This window comes from Zalophus californianus, chromosome 2 (genome assembly GCF_009762305.2).
Source record: "Zalophus californianus isolate mZalCal1 chromosome 2, mZalCal1.pri.v2, whole genome shotgun sequence".
In the NCBI taxonomy this organism is placed as follows: Eukaryota; Metazoa; Chordata; class Mammalia; order Carnivora; family Otariidae; genus Zalophus; species Zalophus californianus.
In genome coordinates this window covers 167,517,461-167,539,907 of record NC_045596.1, presented here as the reverse complement: position 1 = coordinate 167,539,907, position 22,447 = coordinate 167,517,461, and the positions used below count along the sequence as shown (strand labels likewise).

The 22,447-nt window shown below is 35.3% G+C and overlaps 1 protein-coding gene across 20 annotated transcripts in view; it reads left to right on the top strand.

Moving 5' to 3' along the window:
• LOC113925641 (disintegrin and metalloproteinase domain-containing protein 32-like) overlaps positions 1-22,447 on the top strand; it is a 191,654-nt gene that overhangs the window by 5,755 nt on the left and 163,452 nt on the right. For 19 of the 20 annotated variants that reach the window (XR_003521008.1, XR_003521012.1, XR_003521011.1 and 16 more), the window contains exons 2-5: positions 8,227-8,306; positions 16,076-16,137; positions 18,547-18,622; positions 22,016-22,092. Coding sequence is in view for 15 of the 20 variants with exons in the window: in XM_027600148.1 (XP_027455949.1) it covers positions 8,227-8,306; positions 16,076-16,137; positions 18,547-18,622; positions 22,016-22,092 (295 nt within the window). In the remaining 5 variants the exon portion in view is untranslated. Of the gene's footprint in view, positions 1-8,226; positions 8,307-16,057; positions 16,138-18,546; positions 18,623-22,015; positions 22,093-22,447 lie in introns of all 20 variants that reach the window. The other variant, XM_027600153.2, reaches the window with a different exon arrangement.

Genomic DNA, 22,447 nt, shown 5'->3' with positions numbered 1-22,447 from the left:
TATCCTGTTTCTGTTTATTCCTCTTTTTTTAAAAAAAAATTTATTTATTTGACAGAGAGAGACACAGGAAGAGAGGGAACACAAGCAGGGGGAGTGGGAGGAGCCTGATGCGGGGCTTGATCTCAGGACCCCGGGATCACGACCTGAGCCGAAGGCAGACGCTCAACGACGGAGCCACCCAGGCGCCCCGCTTCTGTTTATTCCTAATAATGCTTTTGCCCCCATTGAAGTCTATTTGTGCTAATATTAACATAGCTACATCAACTTTCCTTTGGCTTATATTTGCTGTAAGTATGTATTTTCCCTCCTTTTTTGTGACAGATTCCTCAGTGCTCACTGAGTATCCACCTTTTGCCTCCATTTCTTGGTCTTTTTCCAAACTATCTCTTGCTCAAGAGGTTAAGAAGAAATGATGTGTGTAATTTTTGGATCAAGACAATTAAGAGTTGGTCTCCTTCTTCCATCTCTCTTTTCTGATGCCACAGTCATCTTTGAAGCCATGAGCTGAGTTTATGGTGTTACCAGTTGGAGGGAGCCTGGATCTTTGAGTCACTACTTCAATGAGAGCTCCTGGTGACGCTCATCAGACTTTACATGAAAAACAAATAAGCTTTTATTGTGTTAAGTCACCAAGACTTCAGTATTTTACTTATTACCATTCTATAGCCTGGTCAGCCTAAGTTGACTAATACAGAAATTGGAACTTTTAAGTGGTGTGCTGTCATAACAAACTTAAAATAGACGTCTTTGATCTGCTGGGCAATGAATGGTGGGTAATGGATAATAGATGACAAAAAATTGAAACCAACTGGAAGTTACAAAACATTTCATAAAGTTATATTTCATAAAGTTATAGTTAAACTGTATGATTGCATTCTATAGAAGTTAGATAACAGAATGTTACCTTTCTGCAGTGGAGGTCAGTATAATTACTCAAGTGTGGCAAAGTGGTAAGAGAAGGAGATAATCTCAGGAAACAATTGGCCAGTTTGCAGAAAGAAATGATAGGGAATAAATCCAGAAATTTGGGGCCTTTCAGGATTTTAAAAGGTGACTGATGCCACATTCCAAATAGTAAGAAATGGAATTTAAAAAGGTTTGAACACCAGTACGTCAGTAAAACTCTCAATTAGATAAAATTACTCAGGGCAGAGCTCTGATTAAGGGTATGGACATACATTTTTCTAGATAGACTCAAGGCTGCCATCATTAAGTTGAAAGAGGGAGAGAGAGAAAGAGAGATGGGAGGGGGGAAGGGAGAAATAAGAGTTAGGCAAAGAAATTAGAGAAGAACAGAAAATATTTGCAATTCATTTGTCTGAAAGGGGCCAAGTATCCAAAATATAAAAGACACAGAAATAAAGCAGATTTGAAAATTATGACTTTAAAAAGTTTTGTATGTGTATAACTTATATTGAAAGCAACTAGATGAGGAACTACTAAGTTTTTGAAGGTAGTATATTAGCAAAGGAATTTCAAACTCAGATTAAAAAAGCTTTTGACTATTTAAGAATTAAAATAGCCCTTGGGCCCTGAAATTTCCAGATGTAGGTAGTAAACTGGAAAAGCCATTCAGCTCTCAAGGAAGGTATATTTGTATTTAAATCTTTTATGGTATTTTATGATTTCTATGTATTATGCTTTTTATATGAGAACATTTAAAAAAGTCTCATTTCCTGTCTTAACATGTTTTGTATTTCTGATTGTAATGTAACAAAGTCCAAAATTAAGAATATAACGTCTTCCAAAAAAGACAATGACTGTAGAAAGTTGTCAGACACCACCCTCATCTTCTTACATATTATTGTTATTTAGTATTTAGTGCCACTTTTATTTATTGTTTCCGAAATTAGTCATCATCTCTATTACTGTTTACTCAGTCAGGTTTGCTTGGATTTATCCACTGTGTACTGCTTTCTTTGCTTACTTTGTTTCTAGCACTTCTTTCTTTTTTAGCTTTTTCATAAGAATTCTGAGTGGCAAAATGTCTGCTGTTCACTTGAAAATGTCTTTATATCTCCCTCCCTCTTGAATGACAGCTTAGCTTGGTATGGAATTTCAGGTTGACAGTTATTTTTCCAGTAGCACTTTGAAGATAACACTCCATTGCTATTTGTCCTCTACTGTTTTTTAAAATTTTAATTATGGAAATTTCAAATAAATGCAAAAGTAGAGGAGTATAAAGAACCCACCTTCAATAGTTATAAACTCCTGGCCAGTTCTTTTTCTTTTTAAGTTCCTCACCACTTCCTCTGTTCCATTATTTGGAACAAATTATAGACATATCATTTCATCTCTAAATACTCCAGTATATATTGCTAAATGACAAAAAGATACTTTTGAAATATAACCACAGGATCGTGATCACACCTGAAAATTTAACAATTTCTTATATCATCCAAATTTCAGTCAGTTCAAATTTATTTCATTTTTAAATTTTTATTTAATTTCTTAAAAAATATTTTATTTATTTGAGAGAGAGAGGGAGAGAGCAAGAGAGAAGGAGAGCACAAGGGGGGGGCAAGGGGAGAGGGAGAAGCCGACTCCCTGCTGAGCAGGAAGCCTGATGCAGGACTCGATCCCAGGATCAGGACCTGAGCCGAAGGCAGATGCTTAACTGACTGACCCACCCAGATGCCCCAAATTCTATTTTTTTTAAACTGAAGTATACTTGACACATAACATCCTATTAATGTCAGGTGTGCAACATAGTGATTCAATGTTTTTATACACTACAAAATGATCTCCACAATAAGTCTGGTTACCATAGAAATTTATTAAAATATGATTGACCATATTCCCTATGCTGTACATTACATTGCCATGACTTATTTATTTTATAACTGGAAGTTTGTACCTCTTAATGTCCGTCATCTATTTCCCCCCACCCAATCCATCCCGTTCCCCTCTGTTAATGAATAGTTTGTTACCTGTATCTATGAGTCTGTTTCTGTTTTGTTTGTTGTTTTGTTTTGTTTTTTAGATTCCACATACAAGTGAGATCATACGGTATTTATCTTTCTCCATCTGACATATTTCACTTAGCATAATACCCTCTAGGTCCATCTATGTTGTCACAATGGCAAGATTTACTTCTTTGTGATTGCTTAGTAATGTTCCATTATGTAATGTTTGTATATATATATATATATATATATATATACATATATATATATATATATATATATACACCACATTTTCTTTATCCATTCAACTATTGATGGGCACTTTGTTTGCTTCCGTATCTTACCTATTGTAAATTTTGCTGCCATGAACATAAGGGTGCATATATCTTTTCTTCAAATTGGTGTTTTTGTTTTCTTTGGCTAAATACCCAGAAATGGAATCACTGCATCATATGGTAGCTCTAGTTTTCATTTTTTGAGGACCTCCATACTGTTTTCCAGAGTGGCTACACTAACTTACATTCCCACCAACAGTGTACGAGGGTTTCCTTTTCTCCACATCCTTGCCAACACTATTTTTTGTCTTTTTGATCTCATTATGGTTTTGATATGCATTTCCCTGATGATTAATGATGTTAAACATCTTTTCATGCGCCTGTTGGCCATCTGTGTGTTTTCTTTGGAGTAATGTGTATTGAAGTCCTCTTTCCATTTCTTAATTGGGTTGTTCATTTGGGGTGTTTTTAGATATTAAGTTGTGTAAGTTCTTTGGATATTAACTTTTGGATATTTTGGATATTAACCCCTTATCATATGTATGATTTACAAAATCTACTCTCATTCATAGCTTGCCTTTTCATTTTGTTGATGGTTTCCTTTGCTGTACAAGTTTTTTAGTTTGGTGTAATCCCATTATTTATTTTTAGTTTTTTTTGCCCTTCCTTGAAGAGGATGATCCAAAAAAAATATTGCTAAGACTGATGTCAAAGAGCTTACTGCCTACTTTTTCTTGTAGGAGTTTAATGGTTTCAGGTTGTATATTCAAGTTTTTAATCCATTTTGAATTCATATTTGTATATGGTGTGAGATAGTGGTCCAGTTTCATTCCAGAATTCCAGAATAATTTTCTCTTAGATGATGTATTAATGTTATTGTTGCTGTAACAGTTTATCACAAATTTAGTGGCTTAAACAATACAAATTTATTATCTTACAGTTCTGTAAAATGGGTCTCCTTGGGCTAAAATCAAGCCTTGGCAGTGCTGTGTTCCTTCTGCAGGCTGTAGTAGACAATCTGTTTCATTGCCTTTTCCAGGTTCTAATGGCTGTTTGCATTCTTTGGCTGGGCCCCCTTCCTCCCACCTTCAAAGCTAGGAGCATTGGGCTGAGTTCTTCTCACACTACCATCTTTCTGGTTCTTTCTTCTGCCCCATTCATCTTCTTTTAAGGACTCTTGTGATTAAATTAAGACCACATGGGTAATCCAGGATAAATTCCCTATTTTAAGGTCAGCTTATTGGCAACCCTAAATATACTTTACTATGTAACCTAACATATTCACAGGTTCTGGTGATTAGGGTATGGACATCTTTGAGAGGAATTATTATTCCCCTTACCACGGACAGTGAGATGTTAGGGTCTAGGAAGAAGTAGAACTAAAAGTGATAAATACCTGAGGCAGTAAGGATGGTGAAGGTACATTGCTCTCACTGTCAAGTGAGAATGCAAACTTGCTCCTGGAATTCTCTGCTTATTGGGATAGAGAAAAACACCTTTTTCTATCAGGGATTACGTGCAGATGCCAATGCCTGTGTTGCTTTGCTTCAGTAAAGAGACTATATTTGGAACAATATTTGTTATTGCAGTCACCACCTGATTAAACTTAAGACAACTCATTGTCATTATTGCTTATCATCAGCACAAATCAAACAAACAAAATAGGAAAATAATAGGAATCACTGCTCTTTATATTTCAATTCTTCTCAGGGTTGGAGTACTTTCTGGATTTAGAAATACTTGGTTTAATATTTTGGTGATGGTGCATATGATATTCAGAGATTTCTATTTGGCCCTCCCTACCATAATAATCCTCATTCTATGGGTCAGGGAGGCAAATTGGGGATTCTATAAGATATTGATTATATCTATTTCCACATACTGTTCCATAATTGGGCAAATTATGATAGGATGCATTTGTAGACCCATGAGTAAACTCAGATTTGATCCTAAATTTCATGTATTACCAGTCTTCTTGTAAGCACACATCTTTTCCTGAAATGAACCACAATTATATTTTAGGTCCTCTAAAATAAGTATTAGCTTAGAGCAAGTGTTTAATATTCCGTACAAGGTCTGAGTAATTGGGTTTTGATTTTGCAGATCCAATCTGAAGATTTTTCTTTTAGCTGGTTATTTCATTCTACTTATATTTATTGATAAGACTGAGAGTTTTGATCTTACAGCTTAATTATGTCATACTTCTCTGACTTCATACTTTTGGTAAAGTCTTTCACTGTAAAAATATGACTTTTGGCTTATTTTCTGGGTGACTTTGTGTATGTTCTCTTAATTTGGAATACTTATAGTGTTTACATAATAGATTAAATTTTTTACTTAGGCAGTAATAGTGATTCCTCACTGTAATTAGAAAATTTAGTATCTTAACTGCTTCCCATTACCTGCTTTCCCCTTTATTGTATGACTGTGGTTATTTTAAATCTTAATTCTTCTATACTGTTATGCCATTGAACAATATGTTTCTACTTCTACCACTTGATTTTCAGCTTTAATCACAATTCTTTTTGGACCACATTGCTGTAAATTTAAGGGAATCAGTATGCACATATGGTATTCCTCTTTTGTTATACTGCCTGATATTATTATATATGTTATTATGTCTATATCATTTGCACTCTATTAAATAACTATAGTTCTCAAGGTTGTTTTAGCCTTATTCTATATTTAAATTTATTTAATACCCACTACCAGCCTTTTACTTTAACTCTACTGATATCTTCGTTGGAAGAAGTTTCTCTGCCTTTGGTGACAGGGACATTGAGCTATTTCCTTTACGTTTTTGCTTGTGAATACTTCTCCTTTGCCTCTACATTTGAATGGAAGTTTTGCTGGGTATGAAATTCCAGGTTTTTCACACTTCTTTTCTTAAAGATTTTTAAAAGACCTTGTTCCTCAAATGTGTAGAAGCATATGGGAATAGCCATATGCTTAACACTCTGAATCCACAGTATGTATAATTAGTCTTTCAAGTATGATCTTCTTTCATTAAAGTTTCTGCATATGCATAGAAACATATGGGAATAGCCATATGCTTCTCACTGGAACTACACTGTATATAAACCATCGCTCAAATAACATCTTTTTCATTGATATATATGTGTTTGTAAATGTATATGTAAAAGAATGTGGGAATAGACCTATTTTTACCTGAATGTAACTACATGGAGTATAATGTGTGTTTCATGTAACAATTTCTTTCATTAAGATAAAAGTGTTTGTAAACATATGATGTGAGCATATGGGAAGAGCCCTGTGCTTATCTCATTGAACTACACTGTGTATAATCCATTGTTAAAGTAACATTTTCTTTCGTTAATATATATGTGTTTGTAAATGGATGTGTAGAAACGTAAAGGAAGTGCCTTGTGCTTCACTCACTGAAACTACACTGTGTATACACCATCATTCAAGTAACATCTTCTTTAATTAGTATAAATCTAGTAACACTGGAACTCGCTAACCTAACCCCAACCTTAGCCCCTAATCCCAACCCCTTAACTCCCCAACCCCCTAACCCCCAACCCCTAAACCTAACCCTAAATCGAACCCCCTGGAGAGTTCTCTAAATAGCAGGATGCCAGGCACATACCCTCACCCTGACCCTAACTTTAACCCTAAACCTAAAATTGGCCATAAACTCTAACCCTAACCCAGCATCTGAGAAGAAAAAAAAAAAAAAGTGGTATGTATACAATGAAATATTACTCAGCCATAAAAAAAGAGAACAAAATCTTGCCATTAGCAATGACATGAATGGAACTAGAGAGTAGTATGCTAACTGAAATAAGTCAGAGAAAGATGAATACTATGTGATTTCACTCATATGTGGAATTTAAGAAAAAAAAATGAGCAAAGTTGGGGGGGAAAGGAGAGCGGCAAACCAAGAAATGGATCCTTAACAATGGAGAACAAACTGCTGGTTACCAGAAGGGAGGGGGGGCATGGGTTAAATAGGTGATGGGGATTAAGGAGTGTACTTGCTGTGATGAGCACTGGGTATTGTATGGAAGTATTGAATTGCTATATTGTACACCTGAAACTAATTAACATGTATGGTAACCAACTGGAATTTAAATAAAAACTTAAAAAAATAAAGACATTGTTCTTCATTTTTTTTAATGTTGAATAATGTAAAATTCTCAGGCTAGGCTGCTTTTCTCCCTAATGCCCAATATGATTTTATTTTATTTTTTTAAATATTTTATTTATTTATTTGATAGAGAGAGACACAGTGAGAGAGGGAACACAAGCAGGGGGAGTGGGAGAGGGAGAAGCAGGCTTCCTGCTGAGCAGGGAGCCTGATGCAGGGCTCGATCCCAGGACTCTAGGATCATGACCTGAGTTGAAGGCAGACGCTTAATGACTGAGCCACCCAGGCGCCCTGCCAATATGATTTTCTTTTTCTTTCTTTTTGCTTATAGGCCCATAGGATTCTTTCTTTACCTTAGACACACAATAACTTTAGTAGAATATGTCTGTTTTATTATCAGTTATTCCTGAATTCAGTGAACTTTCCAGTCTATGGTTTCTAATCTTTTATTTCAGGAAAATTTTTTTAATATTTTTTATTAATATATAATGTATTATTTGTTTCAGGTGTACAAGTCTGTGATTCATCAGTCTTACACAATTCACAGAGCTCACCGTAGCACATACCCTCCCCAGTGTCCATCATGCAGCCACCCCATCCCTCCCACCCCCCTCCACTCCAGCAACCCTCAGTTTGTTTTCAGGAAAATTTTCTTGAAGTATATCTTTGATTATTTTTTGGTTTATTTGTTCTGTTTTCCTCAGGAGCAACAAATTTTGTGTAAGTTTAATACTATGCCCCTGTCCCCACCCTCTGTCCTTTTTTTGGTCTTTCATAACTATCTTGTCAGTTTTTGAATTAAGTGTTTTCAAGATTTTTGTAGGAGTACATATTGATTACTCATATGTGCAAAAGTGAATTCTACAAAAGAACCTGAACAAATACTTAGTCAGGTATAAGACACAATTATTAACTGTCTTTTTCCTTTCTTCAGGTTCTCAAAATTCATTTCTACAAATTATAGTTCCAGAGAAAATCCAAGTAAATACAAGTGATAATTCAGAAGCAGAAAATGTAAGAGATAATTTCATGTTAATATTATATGAAATTTTTATTTTTATTAATAACAGTTAAATATATCAACCCCATTATAGAATGAATATAAGTTTGCAGTATTACTACTGATATGGAATTTAAGGTTTTGATAGTAAAAGCAAATATATAGATCAGAATGTTGTGTTTTGCCTAACATTTGTTATTGCTTATGGTAAAAGTTTTAAAAGTTCAAATAAAATAAATGATGTAGGGGCACCTGCGTGGATCAGTTGGTTAAGTGTCTGCCTTTGGTTCAGGTCATGATTCCCAGGGTCCTGGGATCGAGTCCTGCATAGGGCTCCTTGCTCAGCAGGGAGTCTGCTTCTCCGTCTCTCCTTCTGTGTGTTCTCTCTCTCTCTCTCAAGTAAATAAATAAAATCTTTAAAAAAATGATGTAGAAGAATTAGGTTCTTATCTGAGGAATATCTAGATGATTCGATGAAGAGAATAATTTTCTCCAAATGGTTAAGGAGAATCTCTTTAAAATTTTTTTTAATTTTAAATATAGTTGACACACAATGTTACATTAGTTTCAGGTGTACAACATAGTGATTCAACATGTCTCTACGTGATGCTGTTCTCACCACAAGTGTAACTAACATCTGTCACCATACAACACTATTATAATATCATTGACCGTATTCCCTTGCTGCACCTTTTATTTTCATGACTTATTCCATACAAATGAAAACCTCTATCTTCCACTCCCCTTCAGGCAGTTTGCCCATCCCTTAAACCCCCTTCCCTCTGGCAACCATCAGTTTTTCTTTGTATTTACGGGTCCGGTTCTGCTTTTTGTTTGTTTGTTTATTCACTTGTTCTGTTTTTTTAGATTCCTCATATGAGTAAAATCATATGGTCTTTGTCTTTCTCAGTCGGGACTTATGTCACTTAGCATAACGCCCTCAAGGTCCATGCATGTTATCACAAATGACAAGATTTCATCTTTATTTATTGTGTGATATTCCAGTGTGTGTGTGTGTGTGTGTGTGTGTGTATACCACATTTTCTTTACATATTTATTTATCAATGGACACTTAGATTGCTTCCCTATCCTGACTACTGTAAATAGTGCTGCAGTAAACATGGGGTACATATATCTTTTTGAATTCGTGTCTTCATCTATTTATTTATTTAATTCCAGCTATGTTAGTTTCAAGTGTATAATACAGTGATTCTCATTGCTCATCATGATAAGTGTACTCTTAATCCCCTTTCTTGTTTCACCTATCCTCCCATCTGTCTTCCCTCTGGAAATCACTGGTTTGTCCTCTTTATTTAAGGGTCTGCTTTTTGTTTGTCTTTCTTGTTTTGTTTTGTTTCTTTAATTCCACTATGAATGAAATCATATGGTATTTGTCTTTCTCTGACATATTTCACTTAGCATTATACCTTCCAGATCCATTCATGTTGTTGCAGGTGGCAAGATATCATTCTTTTTTATGGTTGAGTAATGTTCTATTGTGTATATGTACCACATCATCTTTATCCATTCATCTATCGATGGACATTTGGGTTCCTTCCATATCTTGGCTATTACAAATAATGCTGCAATAAACATAGGGGTATATAAATCTTTTCAAATTAGTGTTTTTGTATTCTTTGGGTAAATATCCAGTAGTGGAATTACTGGATCAAATGGTCATTCTGTTCTTAATTTTTTGAGGAACCTCCATACTCTTTTCCATAGTGGTTGTACAAGTTTGCATTCCTACCAACAGTGCACTAGGGTTGCTTTTTTCTACCTACTTGCCAGCACTTGTTTCTTGTGCTTTTTATTTTAGCCATTCTGACTGGTCTGAGGTAATATCTCATTATAGCTTTGATTTGCACTTTCCTGACGATGAGTGATGTTGAGTATCTTTTCATATAACTGTTGTCCATCTGTATGTCTTCTTTGGAGAAATGTCTGTTCATGTCTAGTGCCCATTTTTAAATTGGATTATTCGAGCTTTTTTGGTGGTAAGTTGTGTAAGTTCTTTATACATTTTGGATATTAACCCCTGATCAGATATACCATTTGAAAATATCTCCTTCCATTTGGTGGGTTCTCTTTTAGTTTTGTTGATTGTTTCCTTTGCTGTGCAGAAGCTTTTTATTTTGTTATAGTCCCAATAGTTTAATTTTGCTTTTGTTTCCCTTGCCAGAGGAGACATATCTAGAAAAATGTTTGTATAGCTCATGTGAAAGAGATTAGTGCCTATGTTTTCTTCTTGAAATTTTATGTTTTGGGGTCTCATAGTTAGGTCTTTAATCCATTTTGAGTCTATTTTTGTGTATGGTATAACATAGTGGTCCAGTCTCATTCTTTTGCATGTGGCTGTCCAATTTTCCCAACACCATATATTGAAGAGACTGTCTTTTTTGCATTGCTTATTCTTTCCTGCTTTGTCAAAGATTAACTGACCCTATAGTTGTGGGTTTATTTCTGGGCTCTCTATTCTGTTCTGTTGATCTATGTGTCTGTTTTTGTGCCAGTACCATGCTGTTTTGATCACTACAGGTTTGTAGTATAGTTTGAAATCTGGGGTTGTGATGCCTCCAGCTTTACTTTTCTTTTTCAAGATTGCTTTGGTTATTCAGTCTTTTGTGGTTCCATACAAATTTTAGGATTATTTGTTTTAGTTTATGAAAAATGATGGTATTGCATTAAATCTCTAGATTGCTTTGGATAGTAGAGACATTTTAACAATATTAATTCTCCCAATCCATGTGCATGGAATATTGTTCCATTTGTCTGTGTTATCTTCATTTTTTTTCATCAGTGTTTTATAGTTTTGAGAGTACAGGTCTTTCACCTCCTTGGTTAAGTTTATTCCTAAATATCTTATTCTTTTTGGTGTAATTATAAATGGGATTGTTTTCTTAATTGCTCTTTCTGCTACTTATTAGTGTATAGAAATGCAACAGGTTTCTGTACATTGATTTTGTATCCTGCAGCTCTGCTGAATTCATTTATCTGTTCTAGTAGTTTTTTGGTGGAGTCTTTAGGGTTTTCTCTATATAGTTTCATGCCGTCTGCAAATTAAGTTTTACTTCTTCCTTACCAATTTTGATGCCTTTTACTCCTTTTTCTTGTCTGATTGCTGTGGCTAGGACCTCCAGTACTATGTTGAATAAAAGGGGTAAGAGTGTACCTCCTGGTCTTGTTCCTGACCTTAGGGGAAAGGCTGTCAGCTTTTCACCATTGAGTGTGATGTTAGCTGTGGATTTTTTATATATGTCCTTTATTATGTTGTAATAATAACCTGTAAACCTACTTTGTTGTACTTTGAATGAATGAATGTTGTACTTTTTCAAATGCCTTTGGGGCATTGATTTAAATGATAATATAGTATTTATCCTTTCTATTTTAATGTGATGTATCATGTTGATGGATTTAGAATATTGAACCATCCTTGCATCCCAGGAATAAATTCCACTTGATTGTAATGAGTGATTTTTTTAATGTATTGTTGGATTTGGTTTGCTAATATTTTGTTGAGGATTTTTACATGTATGTTCATCAGAGATATTGGCCTCTAGTTTTCTTCTTTTGCAGTGTCTTTATCTGGTTTTGTTATTAGGGTAATGCTGGCTTCAGAATGAATGTGGAACATTTCCTTCCTCTTTACTTTTTGGAGTTGTTTGAGAAGAATAGGTATTAACTCTTAAGTTTTTGGTAGAATTCACCTGTGAAGCCATTTGTTCCTGGACTTTTGTCTTTCTGGAGTTTTTTGATTACTTATTTGATTGTTTTTAGAAATTTATCTGTTTCTTCTAGGTTGTCCAATTTGTTGGCATATAATTTTTTATAATATTTTTCTGTATTTCTTTGGTGTTGGTTGTTATTTCTTCTCTTTCAATTCTGATTTTATTTGAGTCTTCTCTCTCTTTTTTTTTTTTGGATGATTCTGGCTAAGGTTTTATCAATTTTGTTTATGTTTTTAGAGAACCAGCTCCTGGTATCATTGATCTGTTCTATTGTTTTTTTAATTTCTATTTCATTTATTTCTGCTCTAATCTTTATTATTTTTCTTTCAATTGGTTTGGGGCTTCTTTTACTGTTCTTTTTCTAGCTCCTTTAGGTGTAAGGTGAGGTTGTTATTGGAGACTTTTCTTGCTTCTTGAGGTAGGCCTGTATTGCTATAATCTTCCCTCTGAACAGTTTTTGCTGCATCCCAAAGATTTTGGACTACTGTGTTTTCATTTTCATTTGTCTTCATACATTTTTTGATTTCCCCTTTGATTTCTTGGTTGATCCATTCGTTGCTTAGTAGTATGTTATTTAACCTCCATGTATTTATGTTCTTTCCAGATTTTTAATTGTGGTTGATTTCTAATTTCATAACATTGTGGTGAGAAATGATGCATGATATGATATCAGTCTTTTTGAATTTGTTGAGACCTATTTTGTGGCCTTACATGATCTATTCTGGAGAATGTTTCAGTTGCACTTGAAAAGATTGTGTATTCTTCTCTTTTTTAGATGGAATAGTCTGAATATATCTGTTAGTTCCATCTGGTCCTATGTATCACTCAAAGCCAGTTTCCTTGTTGATTTTGTGTTTTGATGATCTATCAATTGATGCAGGTTTTAAAGTCCTCTACTACTGTATTATTATTGATTTCTTTCTTTCTGTTAATAGTTGCTTTATGTATTTGGGTGCTCCCATGTTTGGTACATAAATATTTACAATTGTCCCATCTTGTTGGACTGTTCACTTTATTATTATGTAGTGTCCTTTGTCTCTTGTTACAGTCTTTGTTTTAACATCTATTTTGTCTCATATAAGTATTGCTATCCTAGCTTTCTTTTCACTTCCATTTGCATGATAAATGTTTTTCCATCCCTTCACTTTGAATCTGCATGTGTCTTTTCATGTGAAATGAGTGTCTTGTAGGTAGTATATAAATGGATCTTGCCTTTTTATCCATTCTGTTACCCTGTTTCTTTTGATTGGAGTTAATTTACATTCAAAGTAATTTTTATAGTTATGTACTTAATGCCATTTGTTGCTTATTTTACAGGTTTTTTTTTTTTTTTGTAGTTCTCTGTTCTATTCTTCTCTCGCTCTCTTCTCTTGTTGGATGGCTGTCGTTAGTGAAATGCTTGGGTTTCTTTCTCTTTATTTTTTGCATATCTATTATAAGTTTTTGATGTGTTGTTACCGTTAGGTTCATATATAACATCCTATGTTTATAGCAGTTCTGCATTAAGTTGATGGTCGCTTATGTTTGAACAGATGAAAGCACTGATTTTTTACTTCCTCCTCCCATATTTTAGGTATATGATGTCATACTTTACATCCTTTTATTTTGTGAATCTTTTTTTAAAATTTTGTGAATCTTCAGACTGATTTTACTGCTTTTGTGCTTTAACCTTTCTATTGATTTTATGTGATCGATCTACTACTTTTGTTATGTTTTTATGTACCTGTGAAATTTTTTCCTTTCCTACTTTTCCTACTCTTGCTTATGGTCTTTCCTTTCCAGGCAAAGTATTTCCTGAATCATTTCTTATATGGCTGATTTAGTGGTGATGAATTCCTTAACATTTGTTCATCTGGGAAACTCTTTTTTTTTAAAGATTTTTAAAAATTTATTTATTTGACACAGGGAGAGAGAGACAGCGAGAGAGGGAACACAAGCAGGGGGAGTGGGAGAGGAAGAAGCAGGCTTCCCACTGAGCAGGGAGCCCGATGCGGGGCTCGATCCCAGGACCCTGGGATCATGACCTGAGCTGAAGAAGATGCTTAACCACTGAGACACCCAGGCGCCCCTGGGAAACTCTTTATCTCTCCTTCTATTCTGAATGATATCCTTGCTGGATAGAGTATTCTTGGCTGCAGATTTTTTTTTTCCTTTTAATACTTTGAATACATCATGCCAGTCCCTTTTGGCCTACAAAGTTTCTGCTGATAAATTTCCCTTGTATATAACTGTTTTCTTTTCTCTTAGTGCTTTTAAAATTCTCTCTTCATCACTTCTTTGTACCATTTTAATTATTACATGTTTTGGTGTAGACCCGTTTGGGTTGATTTTGTTGGGGGCTCTCTGTGCTTCCTGGATCTGGATTTCTGTTTCCTTCCCCAGATTAGTGACTTTTTCATCTGTTATTTCTTTGAATAAGTTTTCTGTCCTCTTTTCTCTCTCTCTTCTCCTTCTGGGATTCCTATAATGCTAATGCTATTATACTTGATGGTGTTGCTGAGATTCTTAACCTATTCTCATTTTTTATTGTTCTTTTACTTTTTGCTCTTAAGCTTAGTTGCTTTCCATTACTCTGTCTTGTAGCTTGCTGGTTTATTCTTCTCCTTCCTCTAGTCTATTTATTCCCTCTAGTGTATTTTTAATTTCTATTATTGAGTTCTTCATCCCAGATTGGTTCTTTTTATGTTTTCTATTTCTTTGTTTAGGGTCTAATGGGGATCTTCTTAAGTCGAGTGAGTATCTTTATGAGCACTACTTTGAATTCTCTTTCAGACATATTGCTTATCTTCATTTCATTTAACTCTTTTGCTGTGAATTTGTTTGCTTGTTTGTTTTCATTTGGGACATATTCTTCTGTCTTCTCATTTTGTCTAACTCTTTGTGTCTGTTTCTATGTGTTAGGAAAGTCAGCTACTTCTGCTCTTGAAAGTAGTGGCTTTATGACGAAGAGATGCTGTTGTGCTCTGAAGTGCAATGTTCCCTGTTTACCAGAACCTGTTGCCTCAGGGGTGTCACCTATGTGTGTTGTATGTATCCTAATGTTGTGAATGAGAGGTGTTTGCCTTAGGTCCAATTGTCTGCAGTGGTTCTCTTTGCCTTTTGTGGGCAATGTTTGGTCCCTGTGTTGTTAAGGGGCCAGTCTGGGGCTGCCTTGGACTTGAATTGAGTCAGACCAGATGTTTGCCAGAACTGCAGTCTTAGCACACTGCAGATGCTCTCCCTGTGTTGTTCCCTGAGAAATTTTCATTGGTGGGCAGGGCCTGTAGTCAGACCAGATATCTAGTCCCATTCTGTTTGTTGGGGTTGCAGGGACCCCAAATTACCAGGCTCTCTCTGTGCTGCCCCTTGTGGGGTTTTTGTGGGTGGGCAGGACTGACAGTCACAGATCCTAGAAGGCTTATCTTTTTCTTTGTTCTGATATTTGTGTCTTTTGGTTTTTATATGCTTAAGTTTTCCTTCCAGTGATGCTCTAACTCTTGCTTTTTACATATTCTCTTTGGCTGGATAAAATCTCATCACTCAGGTTCAGCAACTTAGTGATATTGCAACCTATTGTTATCCATGTTTTAACTTGAGAATAGTAGTGATAGAGGAAAAACAGTACCAAATTTTGTTCAAGAATCTTCTGTTTAAAAATACAGGAATCAGCCAATACATTTTAAGAAAACAGTTATATCTTTTGTGCCTGATAGAATAAGCTTCACTGATATATGATACCTTATTATCCCAATGATGCCACCTACATAGACATTATAGCATAGCATGTGGTCTCTAATTTCAGAAGAGCTTAAAATTCAGTTATATATAGTTATATATAGATTTCTAATCCCATATAAATTCTTAGGTTAGGCTTATTTTTATAGAAATAGTAAGACTGGATTATATAATAAACATGTTATAATTTTTGATATATTGTTGCAAATTTTAAATCATGTATAGTCTGAGACATTTTAATCAAGACATTTTAGGGATTATTTGGAGGGATTGATTGATGTAAAATTATTGTTTTGCTGCTGTTACATGGTTCTTCATTTCAGTTGTTCTGGATTCTCTAGGAACAGATATCCTATATTATTGCAATAGATGAGAAGCCATACACTGTACACCTTAAGCAAAGGTAATATTTTTTTCATTTAGTGTTGTATTTCATTTTATTGATATGAATTTGTTTACTTATAATAAAAATGGAGTGTTAATTAATGTAGTTGTTATTAAACACTTGAGTTGTTTCAGATTAACAGATGCTTTCCTGTGAATTAATTAAATTTTTGGTCCTAATGCCTCAAGTAGTCTTTTGTGAATGGGGGGAACAGGAAAAAGATAAGGGCCCCCCTCCTGAAGATTAAGCTATATGATCTTATGTTGTTGACAGAACTAGAAGGACCTATATAATCAGGGCAGAATGTTGGAATAAGAAGTAAGTCTGTAAATGTTTCAGGGTTTGATCAGAGAGGCAGGCCTGGAATAAGGAATTTAATATGGAATGAGACTATACACTTGTGAGAGTTTATGGAAAATAGTACTAGCTGTGTACTTCCTTCAGGGAATTGAGAAGGTAATTGAAATAACTTTCTGTAAGGTTTAATTCTCTCATGGAAACCAGGAAACCATGGAAATTTCTCTCATGTAGAGAAAAGCTGGCTTAGAATGATTTTGTGACTTTCAATAGGATAATTGCAATTAAATTTTGGTTATAGAACTAGACTACATGGTATTAGGGACAGGTGGATTGTGAGAAACTTAAGGTAGTAATTTGTAAATAACTTTTTCAAAAATGTTTGGCAGAAAAAGAAGAAACAGGTGTAGATAAATGTTTTTTAAGAAGGGAGAAACAAAGTTTTTTGGTTGAAGGGAAGTTTCTTAGAGATGTATAAACAAGCAATTCATTGTATAAAATGCCAAAGAATAGCATTGAGTAAAAGAAGAGTTAACCTACTCCTTCAGACAGAAGGGAAGAAGAATATGGTAAATGACAACTCAAAGATCTTTTCAAGTATATAAGAGGGAAAGTGAAGAGAACTCACAGTGCGTTTGAACATCTTATCAGGACTATAAACAGTGGTAAGAATTATAGGGACTAGAGTTTAGGAGATGGGTAAAGCGTGTGTGTATTGTTTTGGGAAATTACTTGCATAATGATTATGATGGCATAGTGATAATTAGGAAGTTATTGCAAATAACATATGAGAAATAATGAAAAACAGAACTATGACTAAGGAGGTAGGAATTTTTTTTTTTTTTTTTTTGAGATACATACTGAGGTGGCAGGAAAAAGATTAGCTAACATTGGTTATAGTGGTAGCAGAGATTTGGTGTGGCAGTGAAGGAGAAGGGGAACAGATCTGAGTCAGGGGAATTATGGGCTCAGTTTTGAAAAAGTTAGATATGAAATGCTTGTATGATATCCCAAGAGAAATGTCCAGTTGGCTTAGAATGTGAGTGTGGATTTCAAAGCCATCTATTTTTGTAGGTATAAATGAAGCACCAGAAATGAACAAGATAAATCTGTAGAGGTAGGAGTGAATATCAAAGGTGAGAAGGAAAAACAACCCAGAATTGAATGCCATGGAAACACTTAAGGGAAGAAGCAAGGACCCAGACGAAGGGACTCTTAAAGTATACAGAAAGATATTAGGGAAGCCAGGTGGAAATGGTATGATTGAAGTTGAAGAGTAGATGGCTTAAAAAAGGGAAGTGTGGTCAACAGTACATGTGGGTCAGAGTAGTCTTACTTGACTTCAAACTGCATTTTGGATTTGACAACGAGGGGGTCATTAGTTACCCATATGAGATCACTTTTAGTGGAGGATTCCTAACTAGCTAGTCTGGGTGATCTAGTTATGTTACATTGGATTGAGGAGTGACCATGAGGTGAGGAAATAGGATAATAAGTACAGTCAGTGATACCAGAGAAGGTTGAACTTAGATTTGTAGTTTCAGTATCTACATTCAGATTAATATGACTTTTACACAGTACTCTTCTACTTCATTATAAACGTGATATATATGCATGGTAGTGAAATTTAGAAAGAATGAAAGAATGGAAAACTCTCATAATCCTACATCTAGTTCATATATTTGTAAATTTTAAAATGTCTTTTTTTCTCATCTTGTCGTCCCATCCCTTCTTATTTCGAAGGAGTTCATGAAAAAAATAAAGGAGTTCATTAAAATAGGAAAATTATTTTGCGTGTGTATTTCTTTGAATATAAATTATATATATCTTAAAAGAAAATACTACCTTTGTTGGGTTTGCAGACTTACTATAAAGGTCCAGGGCCAGAGTGTAAATATTTCAGGCTTTGAGGGCCATAATATCTTTGGTAAAATGACTCAACTCTGCTGTTGTAGCTTGAAAACAGCCATGGACCATACATAAATTAATGGGTGTGGCTCTGTTCCAATAAAGCTTTATTTACAAACACAGAGTAGGTCAGATTTGGCCTGAGGGTGTTAGTTTGCTGAGCAGTGCTTTATATATTTCAAAAAGAATAACTTTTAATATTCTCTCATTTTCTATATTCAGTTTTTTTTTAGCACATAATTTTATGGTTTATTTGTATAATCAAGGATCTGTGAATTCTCATCCTTCAGATATTGAGGTAAGATTTAAGTTCTATATTTTATAAAAGTAATTGAGAAGATGAGAAGTTGGTTGAAAAAATAAAGAAGGGGATTAAAAAAAAAGTGAATGTGATCAGGCAGGAGACTAGAACAAAGCCATACACTAGAGATTTAGGGTATATTTTGGTCTGTTAGAAGAAACAGTATCCCAGTTTGGTATATATATATACCAAAAATAAGGTTAACTACTATGAAGGGATAGAATATGACTCTAAAAATGAAAAATCAAAAAGATTTTTTAAAAAAGGGATTGAAGAGGTGTTGGTTGAAAAAGGGAAAAAGAGAAATTCAAAAAAAAAGAAAGAAAGAAAAAGGAAGTTAAAAAAATTAACTTTGAAAGACTAAAGAATTGGGAAAAAAGCATGATTTCTATGTGCAGTATTCCCCTAGTGCTGGAGTTCTGCCGTTCTCATTGATGGGTAAACTTGGTCTTGGCTGGCTGTTCGTGCTGATCTTCTGGGGGAGGGGCCTGTTGCCGTGGTTCCCAAATGTCTTTGCCGGAGGCGGAATTGCCCCGCCCTTGCCGGTTCAGGCTAAGTAATATGCTCGGGTTTGCTCTCGGGAGCGTTTGTTACCTCCAAGCTTTCCCTACAGCTTTGGAGGAAGGAGAGTGAAATCGCGACCTCCCAATCTCCGCCCTGGAGGAGCCAGAGGAGCCAAGAGCTCGGGGCCCCACTCCTCAGTGCTCCCCCAGAGAAAAGCTGTCAATCACTCCCGTCTCCCCAGTCTCCTGCTGCACTCTGTGCTCACCCGGGCTGTGACCAAGCGTTTCTGTCTCTGGCACATGACCCCGTGTGTAGTCTCCAAACCCAGCAGATCCCTGTGGTGCACTCACGCGCCGCTCCTCCTGGGGGAGGAAGGTGAGTTACCCCAGATCTGCCATTTGTTGGGTCCCTGCTGGAGGAGCAGTGGCCAGACTGTGCCCTGGATCACGGGTTATGACAACCCCGAGCTGAGAGCCCACTCCTCGGCTCTGTCTCTGCAGCCGGCTGCCCCGCTCCGATACCTGGGAGCTCTGCTGCACTCAGGCACCCCCGGTCTTTCTGTGACCCCGAGGGTCCAGAGACCACACTGTCCCAGCGAGGGTTCCACCCTCCACTTAGCCACTGGAGCAACGCCCTCAGCGGAGCTGACTTCTAAAAGTTCCGATTTTGTGCTCCGCTGCTCTATCACTTGCCAGAAGCGGCTGACGGAGGTCCCCTCCCCCGCCATCTATTTCCCAAATATCGCCTCGGATTCACTTCTCCACACGTCCTACCTTCCCGAAAGTGGTCATTTTTCTGTTCAGAGAGTTGCTGCTATTCTTTTATCTCCTTTTGAGTTTGTAGGTGTTCAGAATGGTTTGATTCCTATCTAGCTGAATTCCTGGGACCAGACGAAATTTAGGTCTCCTACTCCACCATTTTGCTCCTAAACCTTTTCTTTTTTTAACCCCCATCCCATCCATCAATAAATCTTATTGACCCTACCCTTTAAATTAGATAGCCAGATCCACCCTCTTCCTCTGTCTCTATCCTAATAACACTCTTTTCCAGGTAAATGCTTAGATTACTGCTATAACTTCCTGAATAATCTTCTTTGTTCTATACCTTGCCCATCCCTTTAGTCAGTTTACAACATGACCAACCAGATCAATCCTATTAAAGCCTAGACACATTGTGTTGTTTCTGTGCTCAGAACCCTCCATGGTATGACCTCCTGTTGTTCACAAAGTGAAAGCCAAAGTCATTTCAGTATCCTACAGCCTTTATACAATCTGGTCCTCTTTACCTGACTGACCTCATTTCCTGTTACTGTCTACCTTGCTCATTCTGTTCCAGCTATTTTGTTCTTGCTGTTCTTCAACATACCAGATATGGTCTCCTTCCAGGATCTTTGTACTTTCTATTTTCTTTGATCCAGATGCTTGCTCTTTCCCAAGATTCCTTTTCCTTAAGGTCTTTGCTTAAAATTACCCTATTAGTCCCTGACTAACTCCTATTTTAAATTGCTCTCTTACTCTTAGTACTCTCTTACTTTATCTGTTTTGTTTTTCTTTATGGTGGTTATCAATATATGATGTGCCATACATTTTATCTATTTATTTTCTGTTTCACCAGTGAAAAATAATCTTCATGAAGGCAGGGATTTTATTTTAGTCTTTTTTATTCACTGATGTATTCCCAGTGCCTAGAAAAATGCCTGACATATACTTAGCATAACAAAAATTTTTTGAAAGATTGAATTTGGACACCATGTTGCTTCACTTTTATTGGCTAGGGCTATCAGTTTCCTTTTCTTGCTCCTTCTTCCTCCCCTTAGTTCTATTATAAAGCAGTGTGTTAATTAGAAATCTTACATTGGTTTCCACCAATATTTATAGCACTACTGAATCTTGGAAATTACATAATCTTCTCCTAGTTCTATTATAAAGCAGTGTGTTAATTAGAAATCATACATTTGTTTCCACCAATATTTATAGCACTATTGAATCTTGGAAATTACATAATCTTCTCCCTGTGATGATGTCTGCTATATCTCTAGCTACTGTGATTAGAGACCAAACTTTGTATGATTTCAGTTCTTTAAGATTTCTTGTCTTGCTTCATGGCCCAGAATATGGTTTCATTTTTGTAAATATTCCATGTTTTTTAAAAAGAAAGTACATTCTACAGTTTTTATTCTGCCTATATTAGGTTGCTAACATGCTACAGATCTTCTGTAGATTCTGAATGTTTGATTTATCAGAAGTGTATCTTTTACTATGATTATGCATTTCTCTATTTTTATTATTTTTTTAATTTTGAGCTTATATATTTTGAAGCTATCTAGTAAGTGAATACAAATTTGGAATATTTATATCTTCCTGATCAGTTGAAACTCTTTTCATTATGAAATGTCCCTCTTTATTACTTGGTAATGCTTCTTGCCGTAAAGTCTTCATTTCTTGTATTAGTATAGTTTCAGAATCATCCTTTTGGTTTGTGTTGATATGCTGTATTGTTTTCTAGTTCTTTAATCTTCCTGTGTCCTTAAATTTTAGATTTTTTTTAATAGAATATGAGGTTTTCTCAGAAATCCAGATTCATAATCTTTGTCTTTTAATTGATGAACTAAATTTATATATTGGAAAGCAATTTAACCAAAATTATGAGATAACACTTTGGAAGCAGTGTATAAAATAATAATTCCAAATATTAATCAGAAGAGTAGTTAATATAGTAAAAGTGACAAATATAGGGAAACTTTTCCTGAATGTCACTTTATCCATACTGATAAATAAACCATGTAGCCTGTGAAAATATTCAGAAAGTTCTAACAAGTATAAAAATAAGAAATCATTAGAAAGTTTGTCAATCCTAAATAAGTACTTCACTTTTTTTCTTTCCTAGGCTCAGTGCTACTACCAGGGGCATATTGAAGGACATCCGAATTCTGTTGTGACACTCAGCACGTGCTCTGGATTGAGGTTATTTATTTTCTGTCATTGATATGTGAACATTGTAGTTAATATTTGACTGTAGTGAATTTCTTATGTTTACATTAAGTTTGGGGCTGGAAGAGGATTCCCATGTGAGATAATGCAATGATATCCTCCTCTGAACATGTTTCTTCTCTTGTATCTCCTCACTTTCCTTGCTGGCCAGAGACATTTCTAACCTCCTTGAAGTTTTAGATTTCCTTGTCTCCTTGCTCTATATTTTGTTTTTGTTTTTGTTTTTTTTTTTTTAGCTACAGAAATGACTACTGAATGTAAATGACTATGGCAAGTTGGAGGAGCTGTTTAGGATAGCTTATTTTTTCAGCAAATGGATATATTTGGT